The sequence below is a fragment of the Colletotrichum spaethianum genome (assembly GCF_022836535.1).
Source record: "Colletotrichum spaethianum MAFF 239500 DNA, contig03, whole genome shotgun sequence".
NCBI classification, from domain to species: Eukaryota; Fungi; Ascomycota; class Sordariomycetes; order Glomerellales; family Glomerellaceae; genus Colletotrichum; species Colletotrichum spaethianum.
This window is the reverse complement of record NW_026054773.1, coordinates 530,878-552,303: the sequence shown is the minus strand read 5'-3', so window position 1 is coordinate 552,303 and position 21,426 is coordinate 530,878. Positions and strand designations below refer to the sequence as shown.

At 57.5% G+C, this 21,426-nt stretch overlaps 9 protein-coding genes and 1 non-coding gene across 10 annotated transcripts; 7 read left to right on the top strand and 3 right to left on the bottom strand.

The window, feature by feature from the left end:
• Nucleotides 1-628: 628 nt before the first annotated feature.
• Nucleotides 629-2,355, top strand: ColSpa_01629 (efflux pump ustT; the record flags this gene model as incomplete). The annotated part of the gene is made up of 2 exons (XM_049267841.1): nucleotides 629-1,335; nucleotides 1,398-2,355. 2 exons carry the CDS (start codon nucleotides 629-631, stop codon nucleotides 2,353-2,355), a joined length of 1,665 nt encoding a protein of 554 aa, XP_049123798.1.
• Nucleotides 2,356-3,624: 1,269 nt separating this feature from the next.
• ColSpa_01628 (uncharacterized protein) lies at nucleotides 3,625-4,602 on the top strand (the record flags this gene model as incomplete). Its single annotated transcript, XM_049267840.1, has 1 exon — nucleotides 3,625-4,602. One exon carries the CDS (start codon nucleotides 3,625-3,627, stop codon nucleotides 4,600-4,602), a length of 978 nt encoding a protein of 325 aa, XP_049123797.1.
• Nucleotides 4,603-6,157: 1,555 nt separating this feature from the next.
• Nucleotides 6,158-6,793, top strand: ColSpa_01627 (uncharacterized protein; the record flags this gene model as incomplete). Its single annotated transcript, XM_049267839.1, has 2 exons — nucleotides 6,158-6,423; nucleotides 6,532-6,793. 2 exons carry the CDS (start codon nucleotides 6,158-6,160, stop codon nucleotides 6,791-6,793), a joined length of 528 nt encoding a protein of 175 aa, XP_049123796.1.
• A 25-nt stretch (nucleotides 6,794-6,818) lies between these two features.
• Nucleotides 6,819-7,386, top strand: ColSpa_01626 (uncharacterized protein; the record flags this gene model as incomplete). The annotated part of the gene is made up of 2 exons (XM_049267838.1): nucleotides 6,819-7,012; nucleotides 7,068-7,386. 2 exons carry the CDS (start codon nucleotides 6,819-6,821, stop codon nucleotides 7,384-7,386), a joined length of 513 nt encoding a protein of 170 aa, XP_049123795.1.
• Nucleotides 7,387-8,365: 979 nt separating this feature from the next.
• ColSpa_01625 (minor allergen Alt a 7) lies at nucleotides 8,366-9,242 on the bottom strand (the record flags this gene model as incomplete). Its single annotated transcript, XM_049267837.1, has 3 exons — nucleotides 8,366-8,867; nucleotides 8,929-9,014; nucleotides 9,216-9,242. 3 exons carry the CDS (start codon nucleotides 9,240-9,242, stop codon nucleotides 8,366-8,368), a joined length of 615 nt encoding a protein of 204 aa, XP_049123794.1.
• Nucleotides 9,243-12,385: 3,143 nt separating this feature from the next.
• On the bottom strand, nucleotides 12,386-13,750 carry ColSpa_01624 (aspyridones efflux protein apdF; the record flags this gene model as incomplete). The annotated part of the gene is made up of 1 exon (XM_049267836.1): nucleotides 12,386-13,750. One exon carries the CDS (start codon nucleotides 13,748-13,750, stop codon nucleotides 12,386-12,388), a length of 1,365 nt encoding a protein of 454 aa, XP_049123793.1.
• A 1,454-nt stretch (nucleotides 13,751-15,204) lies between these two features.
• ColSpa_tRNA_056 lies at nucleotides 15,205-15,318 on the top strand. Its single transcript has 2 exons — nucleotides 15,205-15,242; nucleotides 15,275-15,318. It is a non-coding gene; the product is annotated as a tRNA-Leu (tRNA).
• Nucleotides 15,319-16,073: 755 nt separating this feature from the next.
• ColSpa_01623 (oxidase ustYa) lies at nucleotides 16,074-17,028 on the top strand (the record flags this gene model as incomplete). Its single annotated transcript, XM_049267835.1, has 3 exons — nucleotides 16,074-16,395; nucleotides 16,450-16,802; nucleotides 16,864-17,028. 3 exons carry the CDS (start codon nucleotides 16,074-16,076, stop codon nucleotides 17,026-17,028), a joined length of 840 nt encoding a protein of 279 aa, XP_049123792.1.
• Nucleotides 17,029-17,644: 616 nt separating this feature from the next.
• Nucleotides 17,645-20,115, top strand: ColSpa_01622 (elongation factor G, mitochondrial; the record flags this gene model as incomplete). The annotated part of the gene is made up of 2 exons (XM_049267834.1): nucleotides 17,645-20,001; nucleotides 20,061-20,115. The coding sequence occupies 2 exons, from the start codon at nucleotides 17,645-17,647 to the stop codon at nucleotides 20,113-20,115; spliced, it is 2,412 nt and encodes an 803-aa protein (XP_049123791.1).
• Nucleotides 20,116-20,743: 628 nt separating this feature from the next.
• On the bottom strand, nucleotides 20,744-21,118 carry ColSpa_01621 (uncharacterized protein; the record flags this gene model as incomplete). Its single annotated transcript, XM_049267833.1, has 1 exon — nucleotides 20,744-21,118. The coding sequence occupies one exon, from the start codon at nucleotides 21,116-21,118 to the stop codon at nucleotides 20,744-20,746; it is 375 nt and encodes a 124-aa protein (XP_049123790.1).
• Nucleotides 21,119-21,426: the final 308 nt, after the last annotated feature.

The following is a 21,426-nucleotide window of genomic DNA, read 5'->3' as shown; positions in this document are numbered from 1 at the left end:
ACCGGAGTTCTACGTCCGCGCCATCCCATCGCAGGCCGAGGCACCACCGACAGTGCGGGTACGACGTCTTACTTGCTCGGGCCATCACCTCGCCTTGAAAGTTCATCCGTCTTACTTTTTGGTTTTCCTTTTTTATCCCCCCCACCCCTCAATTACAACATCCACGCATCGTCAGTCGTCAGCGCGCCTTATCGCCTCGACCCCCGTCAATTATACTACGGCAGGACAGCGTAAGCCTCCTTTAGAGCAGGACGAGCCGTTGTTTGGCCAGGGAGAGGCAGAGAGACAGAGGGAGAGAACACTAGCTGTCGTTTCAGACCGCGTGTCTGATCCCATCGGGCATCACGTCCTTCCAACCTAGGGATAAGATTGCGTGCTGCACAGCTCTGTCGCATTTGCCATCGTTTCCTTCGCCAAGATCCTTTCTTCTTTGCCAACATAAACCGGGCTTCAGCCACTCGGCATTTCCTTCATATGTGTTGAAATCACCCACCCGCCTTCCAAAGTCCGTCCGCCTTCACTCTTCGTTACCCACAGTTCAGACGGCGGTCAAAAGGTACATCGGCTCGTCCCGCCTTAGCTCGTCCACACCACCCGATCCCTTAGGGAACGTCACACCGCAGCCAAGATGCGTCCACACATTGACCCGGCTTCCGACGACGACACCATCGTCGGCCACGCCACGCCGTCTAGGGCTTCGACAGACGTGTACGATGCCACGGAATCGACCCCGCTCATTGCAGGAGGTTCATCCTCCGCACGCCAGTCCGAGCGGCCCGGCGCCGGCCGCAGCAGGACCGACTCCCTCCTCAACGCCGCCGCCGCTATGCACGTGCCCAAGGTCCACAACGCCGATGCCATCGCCGCCATCTTCTGCGCCATCATTGTTGTCGGCGCCGGCTCGGGCGGCCTCGGGACCATCCCCATTACCCGCCTGGTCGAGGACATTGTGTGCAGGGAGTACTACGGCGTGCTGCATTCCGGAAAGGGCGACGTGCCCATCGACGAGGGCCAGTGCAAGGAGGACGTGATCCAGAGCAAGGTCGCCATGATCTTCGCCGTCTACACCGCGCTGCAGGCCATCATTGGCACCGCGTCCGCTTTCCCCTGGGGTATCGTCGCCGACCGGCTGGGGAGGAAGAAGGTCTTCTCGTTGGCGGTGCTGGGATTGATGTTGGATCAGCTGTGGTTCCTCTTGGTGTGTGCGTTTCCCAAGACGATCCCCCTCGAGGCGCTGTGGTTCGGTCCGTTCTTGCAGATCATCGGCGGAGGCAACGCCGCGCTGTCTGCTGTCGTCTTTTCCATGCTCTCGGATGTGACGACCTCGGAAAACAGGTTCGTTCTTCTCCTCCAGCTGTAACCGCCTTCCGCCAAACTCTTACTGACGCCGCGAACAGAGCCAAAAAGTTCATGGCCGTTCATCTGTCGTCCATGATCGGGAACCTCTGCGCCCCCGCCATCGCCGGGTGGATGATGGAGAGGACCGGGCCGTGGCCGGTCATGTGGGTCGCCCTGTCCGGCTTCGCCACTCTGTTCTTCACCATCCACTTGATCCCCGAGACAAAGCCGGCCGCCCAGGTCTTGCCGGACCCCATCGCGGACGAGCGCGAGGCCAGCTCGTTCGTCGTCGGTAACATCCAGCACATGTTCCACCGCCTCAAAGAGTCGTTGAGTCTCCTCAAGTCGCCGTCCCTCATCCTCCTACTTGTGGCGACGCTCAGCTCGTACCCCGTCATACTGTCGACTTACCAGTTTATGACCATCTTCGCCTCGAAGCGCTACCACGTCTCGCTGTCGCAGACGGGATACCTCTCGTCGCTCTATGGCTTGGGCGTGTTCCTCGCCATCGTCGCCATCCTCCCGGGCATCTCCAAACTGCTCGCCTCGCGCAGGGCGCCGAAACCCCTCCAATTCATCGACGACAACGCGCGCGACCTCTTTCTCGCCCGGGCGTCGTCCGCCGCGCTCCTACTCGGCGCGGTCTGTATGGCCGCCTCGCCGAGCATCGGCGCCTTCATTGGCGGCCTCGCGATTCTGTCTCTCGGTTCGGGTTGGGGCAGCTACGTGCGTAGTCTTGCCGCGATATACGTCGACGCCGCGCATCGGACACGGCTGTACTCCATCATCTCGCTCGTCGAGACGGTGGGCATGACGTACGCGCAGCCCATGCTCGCCGGGCTCTTTACCCTGGGAATGAGGCTCGGGGGCTTCTGGATCGGCCTGCCGTACCTGGGTGTCGCTGGTTTCTGCCTCGCTGCTCTGGGTTTGCTTCTCTTAGTGAGACTGCCGCCGGCGGAAAAGGGCAAGCATGCGTCTGGGGATGAGGCTGGGACCCCCACCACCCAAGCTCAGTAATGGGCAATCAAATCGTTTTCTTTGTAGAATTAGTTTAGCGCCCTCGGTGATACCATCCATGCACGGAAGTTTAGAGTGAAATGTACCATCATATACATGACAGAATAGATTAGATCTCACCAGCCGTCACTAAGCTTTGCTAAACATGGTGAATTTCCAAATCGTCTGCGACGGCTCATGGAGCAATGGATCGGTTGTCCGCGCTACCCGTCGACGACACGGGACCTGCATAAGCCAGTGGTAGCGTCTTGATCGTCCAAGGCCAGCGGAGATGGTGAAGTGCACACCATACCAGGCCGGGGTGGCTTCCAGTGCGCTTTGGCCATTGCAAACATGGATCGACAACATTGGCTTGCCAGAGCGTGCCGGGCAAAAAGCCCGTCAATCAATCATTGCCATGTGGGTTCGTTGTGCTGTCAAGACAGTCCATCCAATCGACCACGGCAGCTCTTCTAACACCGCGCAGGAACCTCGCAAGAATCATCAGACGGGGATATTCTGGTCCAGTGCATTGTCGCCGCGGGCAAGGGAGCCCTGGTATCGCGGGGATGCCAAGGGTGCGGCAAATCCACGGCAGAAATTGTGGCGGGCGACCAAGGCAACAAGTGAAGGGATTCGCGGGGATCTGCAGCCGATGGCAATGGGGCGTTAGGGGACGGCGCCCTTCCCGCGGCGGCTCTTGGTGGGGTGCATTAGCACTGCACTGGTGGACGGTGGGAACACAGCCACAGCGCCTGGCAAATCAATGCCCATCTTGCCCAACGCCCCAGCCGACGCCAGGGCGCTCGCAAACGCCGAGAGCCACTCGTCCACGGCCCCCCAAGGATCTTCCCCAGCGGGAGGCCGTTTCAGACGACGCCCCAACCAGGGTGGAGGGAGGCGGCGCACCACAGCGCAGCGCTTACTCGGTACGTCACACCCTTTGGAACCAGATGCAATGCGAGGAGGGAAGGGATCGGTCCCAGAAATAAGGAGAAAGGGTTCCTCCACATGGGACCCGATGGTTGAGTAAAAGGAGATGGACCATGGACTGAACGGGAGAGATTTTCCCATCCTATCTCCGCTACAGTCTGCCATCTTTTCATAATCACGAGTAGCGTGCCAGTCGAGCCGGACCCGACTCGGTGGCGGCTTCACTTCAGCAAAGCAAAAGCCGCGACTAAGACGATCACGAGGAATCGTCTCGGACTGCGAGTACGCCCGCGGCAACAACATCGGTAAATACCTCGACAAACGTTGACAACGGCCATCGCCGGCCGATCATCAAAGATGGGGATATTCGAGACGGCGAATTGCACCGTCGGGCCCGACGTCCCAGTGGCCAGCGACGGCGGCGTCGCCGGCCGCGGCGTGATTCTCGCGGCCATCATCACCGCCGGCGTCTCCCTCATCCTCAGCATGTCCATCATCGTCCACGAGATGTACGACAACCCCTCCAAGATCCGCCGGAAGCTGCTCAACAGCTACTCGGACCAGCAGCTCCTCATCAGCATCGGCATCTCGTGCGTCGGCCTCGCCAAGGTGCACGAAATGGTCCCCTACCACTTCTTCATCATCTGGATGCTCACCAACATGTCCCTCGCCGTCCACAACGCCACCCTCCTGGCCCTCGCCCGCGACTTCCGCCGCGACTGGGTCCTCCGATGGCTGCGTCAGATCCTGATGCTGCTGAGTTTATCCCTCAACACGACCTATGGCGTCTTCATCCTGCAGGGCGTCTCGAGCAACATGCAGGAGTCCAAGCTGCCCGTCGCCTGCGTCTGGATCGTCGGCGACGCGGGCAAGGGGTCGCAGACGGGGCTGAGCTACTTCGGCACCATCATCGTCATCGCCGCCAACATCATCGTCTTCATCCTGGCGAGCTGGTACCTGCACCACAAGAGCTTCCGCTCGACCCGCCTGTCGCGCGCGTTCCAAGTCATCGGGACCTTGGTCATGATGGCGTCCGCCATCGGCGCCGCGACCCGTGTCATTATTGCCTCGGACGCCTGGGGCAACGGCCCGGGCTACGAGCTCCAGGACGACGGCGAGAGGCAATGGGGCTTCGGCCAGCTGTTGTCGATGCTCGTGCTCATCTTTCCCCTCGTGTCCATGACCGAAATCATCCGCGGCGAGATCGGCGTCAAGGAGTGCGACTTGTCGAACGATTCCGGCGGCGACACCGAGATGGGCAACTATCGCAGTTCGGCTAACTCATCGGCGCAGGGGCTCGTCTTCGTCGGGGTGCAGAACAACGGGCTCAAGTGAGGAGGGTGGCGATGAGTCTGCCGCGTCCGGATAAAACGGCGTCTGCTGCTGAATGATTGACGAAGAGTGCAGGGAATAGGAATGATACCCATTAGAGACGACCACGTCGGGAGACGATGTGGCTTCCACGATTTGGACATGGTGGCGTTGGCTTGCTTGGATATTTTGATGTCGAATGTCGATAGTGTTGGTTTTCCTGCAGAGAAGGTGTCTTTTATGCCTGGCACGGTTCATTCTTCGTGCAAAGACCCCAATATCAATGTTGGACAATATGTCCAAGCTGATAACAAATGTCCCGATACCTTCGGACAATGGCATTTACAAGCCAACCCCGCCTGGTCTCTATTAAGTGAGGTCATCAATTATAGTGTCCAGTGTCTTGGATTGAGATGGCACACCCGAGCTCGCGTCACCCTCCCGCTACATCGGGCTCCATCCCCGTCCCAAGGTTGAAACCCTGAGTCAAACTCAATGCGGCCATGCCATCTTTTCAAGACCCCTCATAGCGATCGACGGGAGCATCACGTGGTTTGGTCTGCGCACTCCCCATGCCTTGCCTCGATAAACCTCGTCGCCCATGCTTTCCGCTGACCAAGCTTAAAGACAGGCCTTCTCCTCGTCTCCCAGCCCATTTTGAGGCGAGCGGTGCAACTCGGCTTGCGCAGTCTCGTTTTATCTTGACTTTGTGTCCCCGCCGTCAGTTTCAAACACCCCTGGTTTCGGTACCAAATCTATACATATCTCGGGGACGAAAAGGCTGAGCCAAAGATCGACGGGAAGCTGCGAAGCAACACGACGCCCTTTGGCAGGCGCAACATGAAGGCTGTCTGGGAAGGTACTCTTTTAACATAGATGGCGTAAGGCGAGGAAGGCACTGCGCAGACTTGCAACCTGCTGCTCAAGCATGGGCGACCCATTGTGCCTGCCCCAAGTTTCCTTTGAACACACACAAGTGCAGCCAAGCCAACCACCCGTAGGTGCCTCGAATTCCCAAGAGCAAGCGGTTTTGCTTTCGAATCCGAACCTTAATTCTTTTCTTGGCAAGGACATGATTTTGAAGGGCGGCTCCTGTGCTTCGGCATTTCCGTTCTTTCCCATGACTTGTTGGGCTGGCAGCTGCCGTCCGCCTTTGACTTTCTTCTGTTTGTGTCCTCTCAATCTTGCTTCATTGCGTTTTATTTGATTCGTCTTTGTCTTTTGTCTTCCCAGCCTTTCCATCCATCCCGGCTTGATTCACTTTCTTCTGCCAACCTTTCCTTGCCCTCTTTCCCTTCCAGCCACTCTCTTGCGTTTGGGAACCCTTGATCGGTTCGCATCTGCGACTCGTTTACTTGGCCGGGAGCTGGTTCTTCTCATCGTAATCAGGACTTCTGACCATCCGAACTTGTTGATGGTTGCGATTGCAACTTGATTTTTCTCTCGCCGCGACTTTCCTGTAGACGTCATACAGACTCCAATCGTATCGTCAGTCTAGGACATACATACGAAGTTGAAGACGAAGCACCCGAGTCCTAGCTGTGGCCACAGAGACATCTCTCCCACTACAATCTGAACTATGGCTGCCAATTCGAGGCGCATATTCCAGATGCTCTTGCTGGCGGCCGGCCTGCTCTTGACCCTCGCCTTCTTGCGCTCCATCGGCACTTCCGACGAGGCCAAGGAGTGGGCATCCAGCAAGGTTAGCAGCCTCATGAGCAGCAATGGTGGCCGCGTCTCCATGCGCGAGTTCATGGCCACCGCCGAGTCCATTTGGGCCAAGACCGTCCGGCAGCGTCACGATATGATTGCTGCCGACTACGGCGATGCCTCCCTGATGCCTCTGTAAGCTGGCCCCTTCTACGCCTCCCCTTCGAGCCCTCCTACATCATCGGACGCCCTGAGATGGCGATTTGGACAAAGACCAGACGACTAACTGCCGTCTTCCTTCAGGTTCCCCGCCACAGACGCCCCAAAGTACAAGAAGCACCCCTACTCCATTTGGGACTTCACTCCGGCCTCTTTCAGCTGCCCCCACGAAATGGAGCGCGTCGGACGTATGGGTGACGGCGGCAAATGGGTTTGCGGCATGTCGCGCTACGTCCATTTCCCCAAGGACCGCGAGTGTGTCATCTATTCCTTTGGTGTCCGTGATGAGTCTAGTTTCGGTAAGGAGCCTAAGCCTGCACCTACATCCATACGACTCGGTTTCTGACTTGTAAATGCTGGAAGAAAACGAAATGCTGAGCCGAACCAAATGCCGTGTTTGGGCCTATGACTTTTCTGTTGTCGACTTTGGCGAACAGCTTGAACCCACGAACCGCGACAGAGCAGCCTTCCTCCAGGCCGGTATTGCAGGCAAGACAAACACGTCGATGTCGCCTCCATTCTACAGCATCAGCGACTTGATGGACATGAATGGCCACGAGTACATGTAAGCGACCTCTTTTTTCTCGAGACACGAGAATGACGTGCTGACGTTGAATCAGTGACATACTCAAGATGGATATTGAGTTTTCAGAGTTCGAAGCCATGGAAGGACTCCACGACGACTTCCCCTTTACGATGGGCGAGCTCCCGATCGGTCAATTGATGATTGAGATTCATTTCTTCAACGGCATGACCTCCTCTGGCTACCTCGATTGGTGGGAACGCCTCGAGTCCCGTGGTCTACGCCCGACCTGGACCGAGCCCAACCTTCTTGCTGTCACCCTGAATTTGGGCAACAAGGACCCGCTGCTCGCCGAGTACACCATGGTCAACGTTCACGATAGCAAGAATGTTGTGTTTGGTGGAAGACTGTTGTAAATAGCACGGCAGGTATACGGGTACCGCATCAAACTTGCTCTAAGCGGAAATCTGAGGTTGCGTGTTGTTGAAGACAAAGTTATGCATGGCTATCGGCGTTATTTGCGAGCAGAAGGGCATTTGTGGAAGGCGCGCGAAAGCACTCGTAGTTGCCTACGGTCAGGGAATTTGGCTGTTTGGGACTGTCTCCGAATGTAAAGAAGCGAGACTCTTAGCAGTCTCGATGTATGATCAGTGATAACATGGTTCATTAGTCGTAGACGTCACCGTCGGTGGGATGCAAAGCTTGATAAACTGCAGAACCACTTCCCCAGTAACTACGTGCTTGGCGGGTGACATTTCCACGTTGACTCTTGCAGGACGTTGCTTACAACTGGGCAAGGTTTTCGAGGCTTCGAGGAGTCTCCAAAGCATGGGGAAGCCAAGATGTTCTCAGTCCTCTCCCTCTACCAGTATCAACTGCGGTGTCCGCACTACCTTACCTACCTTGTCATGAACCAGCGTCAGTCCCATTGAAGGCTTCTGACGGGACGGAAGCCGAAAGTACATCTGGCCATGCCACACCGCTTCGGTACGTTCGAGCCCGTCCTTTCAAGCCCTGCTTCTGTCGACTGCACTACGTTGTGTCAATCCGGCGGGCACGCAAGCTGCTAAAGAGGTCTTGGGCCAAGTCCTCCACATCACCATGCTACATTACACTTCACCGTTTGCGATTGATAGGAGGACTAGTTGTTGGAAAGGGTATATGGTATCATTTTTTTGCTAGGTAACGGTATTAAATTTGGCATGTGTCTTATAGCACCACGCACTTGCTCGGCAGACCGCAGGGGCCCGCCTTGACGTCCTTTTCGTCCAGCTCCTGCGGGGCCTTGCGGATCTCCGCCGGCGAGTCGTCCTTCTTCGCCGGGGCAGGCTTGTGGGACCCGTTGGCCCCGTTGGTCTTCTCCTCCTTCTTGGCCTCGGCCTCACTGCCATGCAGTCAGCCGAAGTGCTTGGCGACGGTCTGGTAAAAGGCCTCGCCCTGGATGGTGGCGATCTCGAGCTCCTTGGCGGTGGGCTGGCGGGAGCCGTCGGCGCCGGCGAAGGTGCCGGCACCCCAGGGGCTACCGCCGTGGACCTCGGTCAGGTCGGCCATCAGGGGGAAGGCCTTGGCGAAGCCGAAGGGGACGTAGATGATGCCGTGGTGGGCAAAGGTGGACATGGCGGCGATGGCGGTGGACTCCTGGCCGCCGCCGAGGGAGGCGGTGGAAATGAAGAGGCCGGCCATCTTGCCCCAGAAGCCGCCGGTGCTCCACTGCTTGCCGGTCTTGTCCCAGAACGCCTTCCACTGGGTAGGGAAGTTGCCGTATCTGGTGGGGATACCGATGAGGAAGGCGTCGTAGGCCTCGAGAGTGCTGGGGTCCTCAAGGACGGGGACGTCGGTGGGCTTGGCGGGAGCGCCCATCTTGGCGAGGACTTCCTCGGGGAGGGTTTCGGCGACCCTGGTGGTTGGAGTGTTAGTCCGCACGGCTGGCTGGTCATCACGGCGCGGGAGGGACGTACTGGAAGAGGTCGGCAGTACCGCCGGCCTTCTCAATGCCCTTCTTCTCGGCCTCGGCCAACTGGCGGATGTGGCCGTACATGGAGTACTGTGAAGGACATGACGGTTAGCAGGGTGGTCTCATCGGTAGGGGCATCGTCTCCTCCCCCGTGTGGGCATCCGCATCGAACCCCTCCCACAGTCAATCGTGCCGAAGAGGAATGGGCCTTTGCAGGGACGGGTGGAATAGTGGGGTGAAGGGGTGAGGGACGAAAATTGCCCGATTGGGAAAGAAGTGCTGCAAACTTACGTAGACGATGGCGATCTTGGGAGCCATTGTGAATGAAGTATGTATGGTGCTGAGGGGGAAGAAGAGAAAACTGGTTATCGATTGGAAAGTAGATGGGATCAATGCTCAACAAGAGTGTGCTGGAGAAATCAAGCAACAACAGGAGGCAGAGTCGGGGAGGGCGGCATGATCTTATATCAACAGCAACGTGGGGTTATGGGCGCCCCGTCCGGCGTGACCAGGAGCGGAGAGACGAAGAAAGGGGACTGAGACGGGCGGCGTCTTGCATCATCAATGGCACGCTGCCTCGCTTGTCAGGCTGGGCGGTCCATGGCCGGGAAGACGTCGGATTGGCCAGTCAGGGACCCTCGGGGATTGGGATGTGGTCGGTTGGAAAGGGATGGAATGGCAATGGCTGGCCGACGCGATGCGGTTTCACCAGGCCCATCGGCCAAGTGGGATTAGAATCAAGATACCCGCACGAGGTCGAGGTAGCTCAGGTAAGGAGATGTCAGCAAGCAGTCGTGGGGGAAAAAGCTCTTGCAGGGGAGCTACCCGGGTTGCCAAGGTAAGGCCAGGGTACGTATCGGCACCTGCCCCTCCTTGCGGGTCCATGCTTCAATCAGGGCCTGGTCTCAGTCCAATTCTGGAAGGGGGACGTACCTACGCTCCCTCGATGTACATGGTATCTTTTGGTTGTTTTTCCAGTGCAGGCCGCCGCACTACCTAGAGTACATCGTGAACACTACTACTGTATGCAGTAAGCTGTGTAGGAACACCTGCACGATACGTAGATCCGGACGATACGGTGAGCATCTCTATGTAAACTCGGTAGTGCACAGCAACCCTGCAGATGCGACAGACACCTCAGATCATGGTTGTCCACTTTGGCATGGTGATGTGATGCAAGGCATCACCCGTCCTCCAAGCCGTCGCAGCAACGGGGGCAATGCAACAAGGTCCTGACAAGTCGAGTGGTGCTGATTAAGTGCTTAACAACGCATGCGGCCTTCATAAGCCTTACGAATACACAGGCGATCCCTTGCGTCGACGCCTTGTTGGCTCTTATCGTTGGATAGATAGTACAGCACTTAGCGAGTGCTAGTGCTAGTGCCAGTTCTGGACCTCCCTCCCGCAAGGTGCTTTAATGTGTACGAGAACTGAGAGTTTCGGATCGCGGATTAAACCACGGAATACAGATCGGACACAATCAGGGTCTGCCGCCTTCCGACCGCACTGCAAACTTACAACAGACAGGCGACCCATGCATATTCGTCTTGTCTGTTTGTCATCTACGGGCTGCAATCGCAGTCGGATAACGCAAGGCACGGACAGGTCGGCTGGGCTGCTGTGCGACGCATTTTCAACCGAGACGGTGAACGTGGAAAAAAAAAAAGAAGAAAAAAAATGCTGTCAAGAGATTAGTAGTGACTGACAAATGAGCTGCGCCTTCCCCCACGAAGCTGACAGGTACGGCCATAGTGCCGAGAAAAAGAGAGAGCAGGAAGGAACCTGTCATCCCAATCAGGACCAGCGTAGATCGGAGCTGCTGCAGAAACGCACGGACCGGTATGCGGCACCTTCTAGCCTCTTGGCTTACCATTGCCTCTGCTGGTGCAATACGTACAGAGAAATTGTTTACCGCCATGTGACGAGTGTTGGGTGTTCATGACTTCACTGGTGCTTTCTTCCAGCTTCTACCCTCAATCGCCCATCTGCTCCCCCGCCTGGACATGAATCGCACCAGACAGGCAGGCAGGCAGGCAGGCAGGCAGGCACGATCGGCCTGTGTCACGCCCAGATCAACAGATGGTGGTGGGGCTCGTCGAGCAAGGCAACCTAGCACTCGGGTGACAAAAATCAGCGCTGGGATTTGTATGGTAAAGGCATAGAAAGCGGCGCTGACTTTTGTCACCCGAGTGCCTAGGCAGGACGTCTGTCTCCACAATACCGGCTGCGACCTCGCGCGAGGGTCTGAGTTATCTGAGTTAAGCGTTTGCTAAGCTACACCCAAAACATGATCCAACGATGAATCAGCAACACACAGCAGCAGACGGGGCCAAAGGCGCCATCCCGCCGTCGTGATAGGGCCAGCCCCAGGCGTTCCGCTTTCACGGATCCGTGCCCCTCTTCCGCACTTAGCTCCTACGACCTGCAGAGCGACACCGGGCGCTACTTTTGCTTTCACGACTCGCTTCTTTTGTTGCGCGCCGCCGACTTCTCCTGCCCCCGAAGCGCCCTACCCGTTTGCGCCTTGGAATTACCCATCAAGAAGCTGGCCTCGTTCTCGGGTCGCCACCCTGATTCAGCAAGCTGGACTTGGAATATTGGCCGCTAACCATTGGTGTCCCGGAACTGAGCTGTGTGGCCCCCGATGCCGCTGCAATGTTCCTAGCAACAGTTCTTGTCCTTAGTCTCATTCGTTTTCTCGTCAGTTGGAGACGCGGAGAAGTATTGTCTTCGTCCGTCGTAGAACTCAAGATGCAAGCTGCGGCCGATCCGAAAACGAACCGAGCCCCGCAGAGACGTATAATAGCAGATGTACACAATGATTTGTCGACATGACTAACGCAGGAACTGTACACAATCAAACCCCCCCTTGGCCTGGTGGGTTGGTGGTATAAGTCAGAAAGCCCCTCTAAGTAATAACCTGGCGCAGGACTTTTTACTGCCGACTCTTTCTGGATTGCTCATAGATCACCAGCCTCTGGTTTGTATATCAATACATTGACCCAACAAATCAGAACGTCTTCCCCTGTTCAAGGACTGAACGAACGAGGTAGTGCCTATGCAGGTAAAGGCCATCAACAATCACCTATCCCAACCAACACTTTCGTTTCCTTGTCTTCCGCTGGTACAGATGGAGGCTCTGTCAGAGGCAGACCACTGACCAAGCTACCTGATGTCTCGATGAGAGTTTCTTTCCTTGACTGGGAACCCATCCTCCGGCTGGTCGTCGTAGACCAGCCTCTGCTGCTCGGGTCACTTTGGAGATACATGGCAGTGGACTGACGCAAATACGGTATTTGGCACTGACTCTGGAGAGTTCAGGGCTGACTATTCGGCGTCTTGGTGGCGGATGGCAAAAGTCAACAGGCATAGTCTATCATTTCTAAGGGGGTATATGATCTATAGACAGGAAAGCCGCTGCTTTCCATTTCCAGCTCCAATAACCTATCAACAGCACATGCTCATGCCTTCAAATTCCGAGCCGTCTTCAACTGGAAGATTTTGGCCAAAGTCAACAACATCGACCCGACCGTCAAAGCCGCCGCTCCGTACCCGATCATGGACTGCCACGCCACCTCGCTGTAGTCGCCTAGGATGGCACCGGCAATCGGCGTGCCGACGAGGATGGCGATACCAGCGATGAAGTTCATCATACCCATGCGTGTTCCCACGCGGCCCAGATCCGGCGACAGGCTGACGACAACGGTCGGCGAAATGCTCACCATGCCGCCGGAGAAGAGACCATACAGAAGAGAGAAGACGACCAGTCCGCCCATGTTGCGGATTCCCAACCACGCGAACATGAGCACCGCCGAGCCCGCCGCGACGGAAATATGCATGTACAGCGCGCCGACCTTGTCTGCCAGATAATTGGGTATCACACGGCCCGGGATGCTCCCGGCGCTAAGGAGCGTGACAAAGTATGCAGAAAAATCGGACGGGCCTATTTCATGATTGACGGCAAAGAGCTGGATGTAGAAGTACGGCACGTACATGGCCAGGAACCCGACGAAAGAACCCGCCACGACGAGCATAAAGGCCGGGTCCCGTAAAGCCTCCTTGTCGACAAGCGAGCGCTTGTGGCCCGAGGGCGGGAGGCGGGTGTGCATCGTGACGGCGGGAATGATGGACAGACCCAGCAGGATGAAGGCGAGGACGCGCGTGGCCCAGCCGAAGCCGATCTTGGGCTCAAGGTGGCCGAATAGAATGGGAAAGCACATGCCCACGATGGGCGACCCTGTTGCCGCGATGCCAATGACAAGGGCGCGACGCTTGTTGAAGTACTGGCTGAGGATCGCGGTGGAGGGGAGGAAGCATAAGCCGCAGCCGAGGCCGATGCATACACCCTGCGCGAGGAGGACCTGCCAGTAGGTGGTACAGAGGGAGGTCATGAACATGCCGACAAGAATGAGGAAGAGGCCGGCCCAGATGAGCTCGCGGAAGTAGCCGGCGTCGTAAAGGGGCCCGGCGATGGGTCCAACCATCATTAGGAGGGCGCCCTGGAGGGAGCCGATCCAGGAGATTGCGGAGGGGGTGGTGTCATGAAGGGTGCGTTCGTAGTAGGTCTGGTAGACGCCAAAGGTGTTGACGAGGCCCCAGGTGTGGGCGAGGATGACCCAAGAGCCGAGAACCTGGACCCAGGCTTCGAGACCACCGTCCGGAACGGGGCCCGGGGCGGCGGCGGTTGGCGGCGGTTGTGCGGTGCCGCCGGCAGCTTGAATTTCCGGGTCGGCGGCCGGGGCCAGGGTTATTTCGGAGGGCGTGTCTGAGCGGAACCCCGAGGCGGAATCGGGTTTCTCGTTCATGGCGGGGGCTGGGGCCGTCATGATGAAGGTTCGAGGGGGTGTGTGGCCTTCTTGGCTGAAAGGGATTCCCGTCGTCAGCGGGTGAGTCTCGTCGACTTGACAGATCGTCCTCGGCCTCGTTACGTCAAGTGACGAACCTGGACAGGCGCACTTTGGATCAAGGTTGTTTACGCGGTGAAGGAAGGAAGATAATTAGACATTAAATATTGTCCGTCGCGAAAAGACATCAAACGAGAATGGGTCTACTTCTCATCCAACGGACCTGATCAAAGAAGGGTTTTGAACAAGAAAGGACTGGAATGATTCGAGAAATCCATCGGGAACGACGACGGCACAGGACGCAGACGGCCTCCAGGTATAAGAACGGGCAAAAAGGCACCCCCATGACGGATGGTGGGCAAGAGGCTGAAAAAGGGGACCCAGATTACACCACCAGGGCCCACTGTTTCGCACTCGTGTATCCCAGCGCGAGCAAGGTCATTAGAGAAGGAGAAGAAAAAAAGTTGCGGTTGCATATCAGAGGGTCCGCCACCCAACTGGACCCGATAGGGCGGCACGTGGACGGGAGGTTGCGTAGGAGGGAGTCGGACAACGGTGCCGGCTAAGAAGGCCGGCCAACACTCGTGGTTTTCGCTGTTGCTTACTTGAAGAGATGGGGAGGCAAGACACAGCGAAATGGGATCTACAGCAGCAGCGCGCAAAAAGTTGACTGGCAGCCGGCGCCCCAACGACGTCAGCTGGTCTCTTGTTGGCGACGATCCTCGCGGCTGCGCTGCGTTTGGGCAGAACACACGACGCAAAAAGAGCCACCAAACCGTCCAAAGGCGCCTCGGCGGGAAAAACAACATCAGGATACGCGCGCTCGCAGCGCTCGCAGCAGAGTGAGATTGCCGATGCCAACTCCCGCTCTGGAGCCGACTCCGCTGTTTTTTTATTTTAATTCCCACCAGGTCTCCTGGGCCAGTAAACCTCGCTCCACCCGGGCGACGATTCAAGGGCAGAGTGGGATGATGTCTGTCCACGACGACGGCGGCCCGACTATGGGCTTTGGGAAGGTGTGTGTGTTACGGTATTCGCCGAGGCCGGGGTCCACTCCGAGACAAGACAGGCAAGGCAGGCTTGCTGGGTTCGATGGGAGATAAGGGCGGTCAGATGTTTTGCTGGCCGATCCAAGCAAACTCATGATAAGAGTTCTTTGTACTGAATCGGGAGTCGTTGGAAGAGAGCGGCGAGCAGGGTTGGCCATCTCGAGTAGACTGTTTTTGACGTGTCCGCCGAGGTGGCTGTTAGAAAAAGTCGAAATAATGGCAGGCAACGACAGGCGCCGATCCCGAAAGTCAAACCAGAGCTTATTGCCCTGTGGCATCGGGCCGGTGCATGGTCGGGGCGCTCTCGGCCAGACTTCCCACATTGTGGCGGACGCAATGTACGGGAGAGGATCTTAGTATGACTTTTGATCTCACCAATCATCAACCGGCAACTTGGCCGAGCGGTCTAAGGCGCCAGACTCAAGCGAACAGCTTCATCCGTTCCAGCGGATGAGTATTCTGGTCTCGAAAGAGGCGTGAGTTCGAATCTCACAGTTGTCATTTCGTTTTGCTTGCGATTGCGATTGCGATTGCAATTGTACATGCTGGTTTTTTTTATTATCGCTGTTGCATGCCTTTACCGATCGTTCTCTATTAGTATTCCTTCGCCTGCTCAAATACGGTCGGCCTTCTGTTCCGCCGAAACCTGTGGGCTCGTCCTGTGTGCTACTTACTGACTTTGACCGTAGATGAGGCACTCAACACTAGACGATATGACGTTGATCGCGCTCTTTGGGCTTGAATTTGGCGGTTGCGCAGAAAAGAGCTCGCTATACATAGTAAACAATCCGCTGAAGGTTTCGCAATTCGTCACCGTCTGAATCTTGACGGCCGATGTAGGTAATCAACCAGGCCTGCACGGTCCACTGTCCCAAACACGCACCCGCACTCCGCCAACCTCAGACACGAAGCGTCGGATCTCTCCAGATCACCACCACTGCCCAGTGCCAACCACGCGGGCGGCAGTGCCCCGGGATCCGCCTTTGCTGTTTCACGTGGAGGGTTCTAGGCCGGTGATGTCGCCTCTTCCCTTGTCGCGGGCCTAGCTGTATACGCAATCTGGGGTTTCTGCTTGCCCGTCGTCCCTACATACTATAGTACTCTCATCTAATCGTTACATCAATCTGAAAGCTGGCTGGTTCGAACTTCATCTCTCGTTTTTTTCGTTTGATAAATATCCCTCGAGTGGGAAGCCAAGCGAACGACTCGTCGGATTCGATATCCAACCCCGTCTTGAAAGGCACAGAGACGAGACCATGAAACCTGAGGACACACCGTACTCTGACGCCCGCCGGGAGGCCGAGATTCACGATGATTCCATGACTGACGTCAGCGTGTCGCTTCTTAGCGACGACGGCAAGCAGTGGAAGCGGGCAGACGTCGAGGACGGGAGGCGGACGACACAGCTGAGCCGATGCGCGAGGACCTGTAGCTTCTTTCGGCGCTGGCGCTGGCTCGTCGATACATTTATGCTGCTCGCCATCGTTGGTCTGCTCTTGGAGCGAAGGGGCCTACAGTCAACCCCCCGCGACAAGCGTCTCGAGCCCGTGGGCGACCTCACAGGGTTCGCACCAGAGTGTGAGTGCCTCTCTTTGCAGCCGATCGGGTGAGTGACAAGCTAACACGGCGCAGTCGCCCAGCAAATCACGACGTTCCACCCAACAACAGACTTCGTCCCCGACGACCCGAAGGAACTCTTCACCAACACCTCGCTCCAGGAGAACTGGCTCTCAATCGTGCCCAAGGGCCTGGGCTACCTCGAGATGAAGGACCCGGCGGCCCACGACAACCTCCCCGTGCCGCTGCCCGAGTTCGCGCCGCGCACCGTCTTCACGACGTCCATGACGCACCAGCTGCACTGCCTGTACGCGATCCTCGAGGGCTACGCAGGGCTGTACGCCAACGGCAGCGCCGCCGTCAACAAGCACTCGCATATCCCCGAGGGGGCGTGGCATCTGCAGCACTGCTTCGAGTACCTCCGACAGGTGAGTTGGTGTCGGTGGGTTTCCATCGATTTGTTCCTGTGAAGCTGACCCTTTTGAACAGGCCATCATGTGCGCAGGTGATGTCGCGCTGGAGGGCACGCAGACGACGTTCCCCGTGGGCTTCACGGGCAGTGACGGGTGGGATGCGAAGCACGTTTGCAAGGACTACAAGCAGGTCTACGATTACCTCGACAAGAACCGGGCTCTGGATGACCACTGGATCTGAACAATAATGGAGGGTTTGCTTTGGTTGGTGCGATTTTGTGTATGGCGTTTTAGAGAGGGTATATCCATCACGTAGCAGGGGACTGCGATTCTTCTATACCACGCGACCAATAATGAATGGTGTCGCTCGAGGCCGTAATCTTTGAGCTTGCTCGAGTATGGTACTGCCTTCCGGGCTGACGCGAAGGGGGTTTTCTTTGCTTAACTACGAATGCGACTCACCAACTTCAATAAGAATCCAAGTCGCCTGTGAAGGCTTTAATGACATATAGACTTGCAAATGGACCGCCACTCGGTTGACTCTGGAGATTCTCCCCGTCCGCTCCCGGACAAGTGCCCGCCGTTGAACCGGCCGGCGTAATCCTGCTCCCGCGATTCGTCCACGGCCGAGATGGCCCCACCCCTCCACGAAAACACGTGCCTTCGCGGCGGCGCGAAGCCGGACCCCTGCCCAAAAAAAGTTTCGCTTGGGCGATTGACAGAGGCCAGGCGAAAAAAAAAAAAGACCCGTATCAGACCATTCTGTCCCCAATGGATCCCGGCTCCCTTTTCTTGTAATCCCACCCATTCTTTCATTTCCCTTTTCTTCGTTTCCGGTTCGCGAAACATTGGTCACGATGAGGGCTCCCAGGGCCGTCAGAGTGCCGAATGGCGGGCTTTTCACGGGCGCAAAGCCTCAAAGCAGGGATGTGCGACACTTCAGCTTCGCCGCCAGCGTGAAGCCTTCGACAACCCCTTCGATGACGACTCCCGCGACATGGAAGATTGGCCAGACAGCTAGACGCGCCTTCACGACGACCACCGTGGTCAGGTCCGCCGATGCCGCCGCCGAGGCCCTGAAACTGGCCCAGGACAACGCTTCTGCCCTCACCCCCGAGCTCGTCGCCGCCAAGATGAGCCCCGAGGAGGCGAACCGCCTGTCGCGCGTGCGCAATATTGGCATCGCGGCCCACATCGACAGTGGAAAGACGACGGCCACCGAGCGAGTGCTGTTCTACTCGGGCCGCATCAAGGCGATCCACGAGGTCCGCGGCAAGGACTCGGTCGGCGCCAAGATGGACTCGATGGATCTCGAGAGAGAAAAGGGCATCACCATCCAGTCGGCGGCCACGTTCGCCGACTGGAAGAAGATGGAAAACGGAAAAGAGGAAACATACCACGTCAACATCATCGACACTCCCGGCCATATCGACTTCACCATCGAGGTCGAGCGCGCTCTGCGCGTCCTCGATGGCGCCGTCATGATCCTGTGCGCCGTCTCCGGCGTCCAGAGTCAGACCATCACCGTCGACCGTCAGATGAAGCGCTACAACGTCCCCCGCATCAGCTTTGTGAACAAGATGGACCGCATGGGTGCCAACCCCTGGAAGGCCGTCGAGCAGATTAACAAGAAGCTCAAGATCCCCGCCGCCGCCATCCAGGTCCCCATCGGAGCCGAGAACGAGTTCGAGGGTGTCATTGACCTGATTGAGAAGAAGGCCTACTACTTTGAGGGTCCCCGTGGTACCGTCGTCAAGACGACTGACGTCCTCCCCGGCGGCTACAAGGACCTCGTCGAGGAGAAGCGTCAGGAACTCATTGAGAAGCTTGCCGACGTCGACGACGAGATGGCCGAGCTGTTCCTCGACGAGCAAGTCCCGACCAACGCCCAGATCAAGGCCGCCATCCGCCGTTCCACTATCGCCCTCAAGTTCTCCCCCGTCATGATGGGCTCCGCCCTCGCCGATAAGGGCATCCAGCCCGTGCTCGACGCCGTCTGCGACTACCTCCCGAACCCGTCCGAGGTCGAGAACAAGGCCCTCGACAAGAAGCGTGACGAGGCCACCGTCAAGCTGGTGCCCTACAACTCGCTCCCCTTTGTCGGCCTCGCCTTCAAGCTCGAGGAGAACAACTACGGCCAGCTCACCTACATCCGCGTCTACCAGGGCAAGCTCCGCAAGGGCACCTACCTGTTCAACTCCCGCACCGACAAGAAGGTCCGCATCCCCCGCATCGTGCGCATGCACTCCAACGAGATGGAGGACGTCAACGAGGTCGGCGCCGGCGAGATCTGCGCAGTCTTCGGCGTTGACTGCGCCTCCGGAGACACCTTCACCGACGGAAACCTGCCCTACACAATGTCCTCCATGTTCGTCCCCGACGCCGTCATGTCGCTGTCCATCAAGCCCAAGCGCACTAGCGACGCCGACAACTTCTCCAAGGCCATGAACCGCTTCCAGCGCGAGGACCCGACCTTCCGCCTGCACGTCGACGAGGAGTCTGAGGAGACCATCATCTCGGGCATGGGCGAGCTCCACCTCGAAATTTACGTCGAGCGCCTGCGCCGCGAGTACAAGGTCGACTGCGAGACCGGCAAGCCCCGCGTCGCCTACCGCGAGACCATCTCCCGCAAGACCGACTACGACTTCCTCCTCCGTCGCCAGAGCGGTGGTCCCGGTGACTATGCCCGCGTCGCCGGCTGGATCGAGCCTTTTGAGGACCCGGAGAAGAACCTCTTCGAGACTCAGGTCGTCGGCGGCACCATCCCCGACAAGTACATCACCGCCTGCGCCAAGGGCTTCGAGGAGGCCACCAACAAGGGCCCGCTCCTGGGCCACAAGGTCATTGGCGCCAAGATGATCATCAACGACGGTTCCACCCACGTCACGGACTCGTCCGATTTCGCCTTCAACCTCGCAACCCAGATGGCCTTCCGCAAGGCCTTCAACGAGGCCGGCGGCCAGGTCCTCGAGCCCCTGATGAAGACCACCATCACCGCGCCCAACGAGTTCCAGGGCAACATCATCATGCTCATGAACAAGCGCAACGCCACCATCCACGACACCGAGGTCGGCACCGAGGACTTCACCCTCGTCTGCGACTGCAGTCTCAACTCCATGTTCGGCTTCAGCTCTCAGCTCCGCGCCGCCACCCAGGGCAAGGGCGAGTTCAGCATGGAGTTCAGCCACTACGCCCCCGCTCCCCCTCACCTCCAGTACGTCTTCCCCTTGCTCCGTGATATGTGATTTTCCCCCTTGCTGACGACCCCTACAGGAAGGAGCTCTGCGCCGCCTACGAGAAGGAGTTGGATGCCAAGCGCACCAAATAAGCCACCAAGGCCGATCCCCCTTTGTAAGGGGAAAGTCTCTTCTTCGCGCCAAACCGTGGCACAAACTATGGCACCGAGTGTCGTGTATTAACACTGAGCCACCCCCCGCCCGCAGCGAGACGGGCCGTGGCCGTACGCCACCTGCTTGGGCCGGCGTACTATGTACATGTATATATAATGTCATGTCTGGATTTACTGTAAGAGCCTGGACGTAAAAAGAAAAATCACCTTCCGGCAACCTTGTACCAAAAGGGCAGGGTTCATAGGGAGCATGTGATTCATGATAGAAACTAGACTTTTGAGCAAAAAATACAAACCTCGTCTTCTCTCCCCATTCTGTTTCCCGGTGGTCAAGGGGTGTATGCCTACTGGCTCCACATGCTTGGGGTGACATACGAGAGCTTGCCGGAGCTTTCCTCATGCTTTTCCTTTTATGCTTCCCTTCACACAACCCGATGGACCGACCTCCTGGGCGGCTGTCTAGAACGCCTCCTCGGGCCCTTGCCCATAATCGAGCTGGATCTCTCGGCGGTATGCCAGTAATACGGCGGTGTCGGATGCGCAGGAGCAGTTAAAAGCGCATCTGTCCCCCCGTCAGCGCCCGTCATCTTCTCGTCCCTTAAAGTCTTCATCTCCGTCCGCACTTACAGACCACGCCAGGAATCCAACCCCCCAGCGTCAGCGCCACCGTCAACCATACTCTGGCATTCAGGTTGTTTTCCATGTGGTAGACTGCCATGGGCGGACACACGACCGCGAGGAGGATTTCCTTGTGGCGGCGCCGCGGGGCTCGACGCTCGGGTCCCCGGGGCAGGCTGATCTCGAAGCGGATCGCGCTGTTCGACCCGGACGCGGTGAACTTCCCCGACGACGGCGGGCTGCGGCGAAGGTTGACGCGGAGGAGGCGAGTCAGGTTGGATTGGGTATCGGACCAGAGGCTGCGGAAGCTGATGCTCTTGCTTGTGTTGCTCGGTGGTGAGGGGGTTCTGGTGGACGGCGCCATTTGCTCTTTGGATTAGAGGACATTTGCGAGGGGTGGTTCTAGGATATTGTAGGCTAGATGATATGTCTGGTTGAAGAAAGTGGTCTGCCGACGAACTAAAACTAATGGCACGCCTTTATACAAGAGGCCATGTGACTTCGTCCATGCACCGGTTAGCAATAGGTTTCACCCATGTACGGGAAGGCGCCGGTTTTCACTGTTGAGCACGCGGAAGGCAAGAACAAGTAGATCCGAAAAACAAGTACTTTTGATGATATGGTAGGTATCAAGGGCGCGGCTGCTGCCGCGTCGACTGCCATATCCAGTCC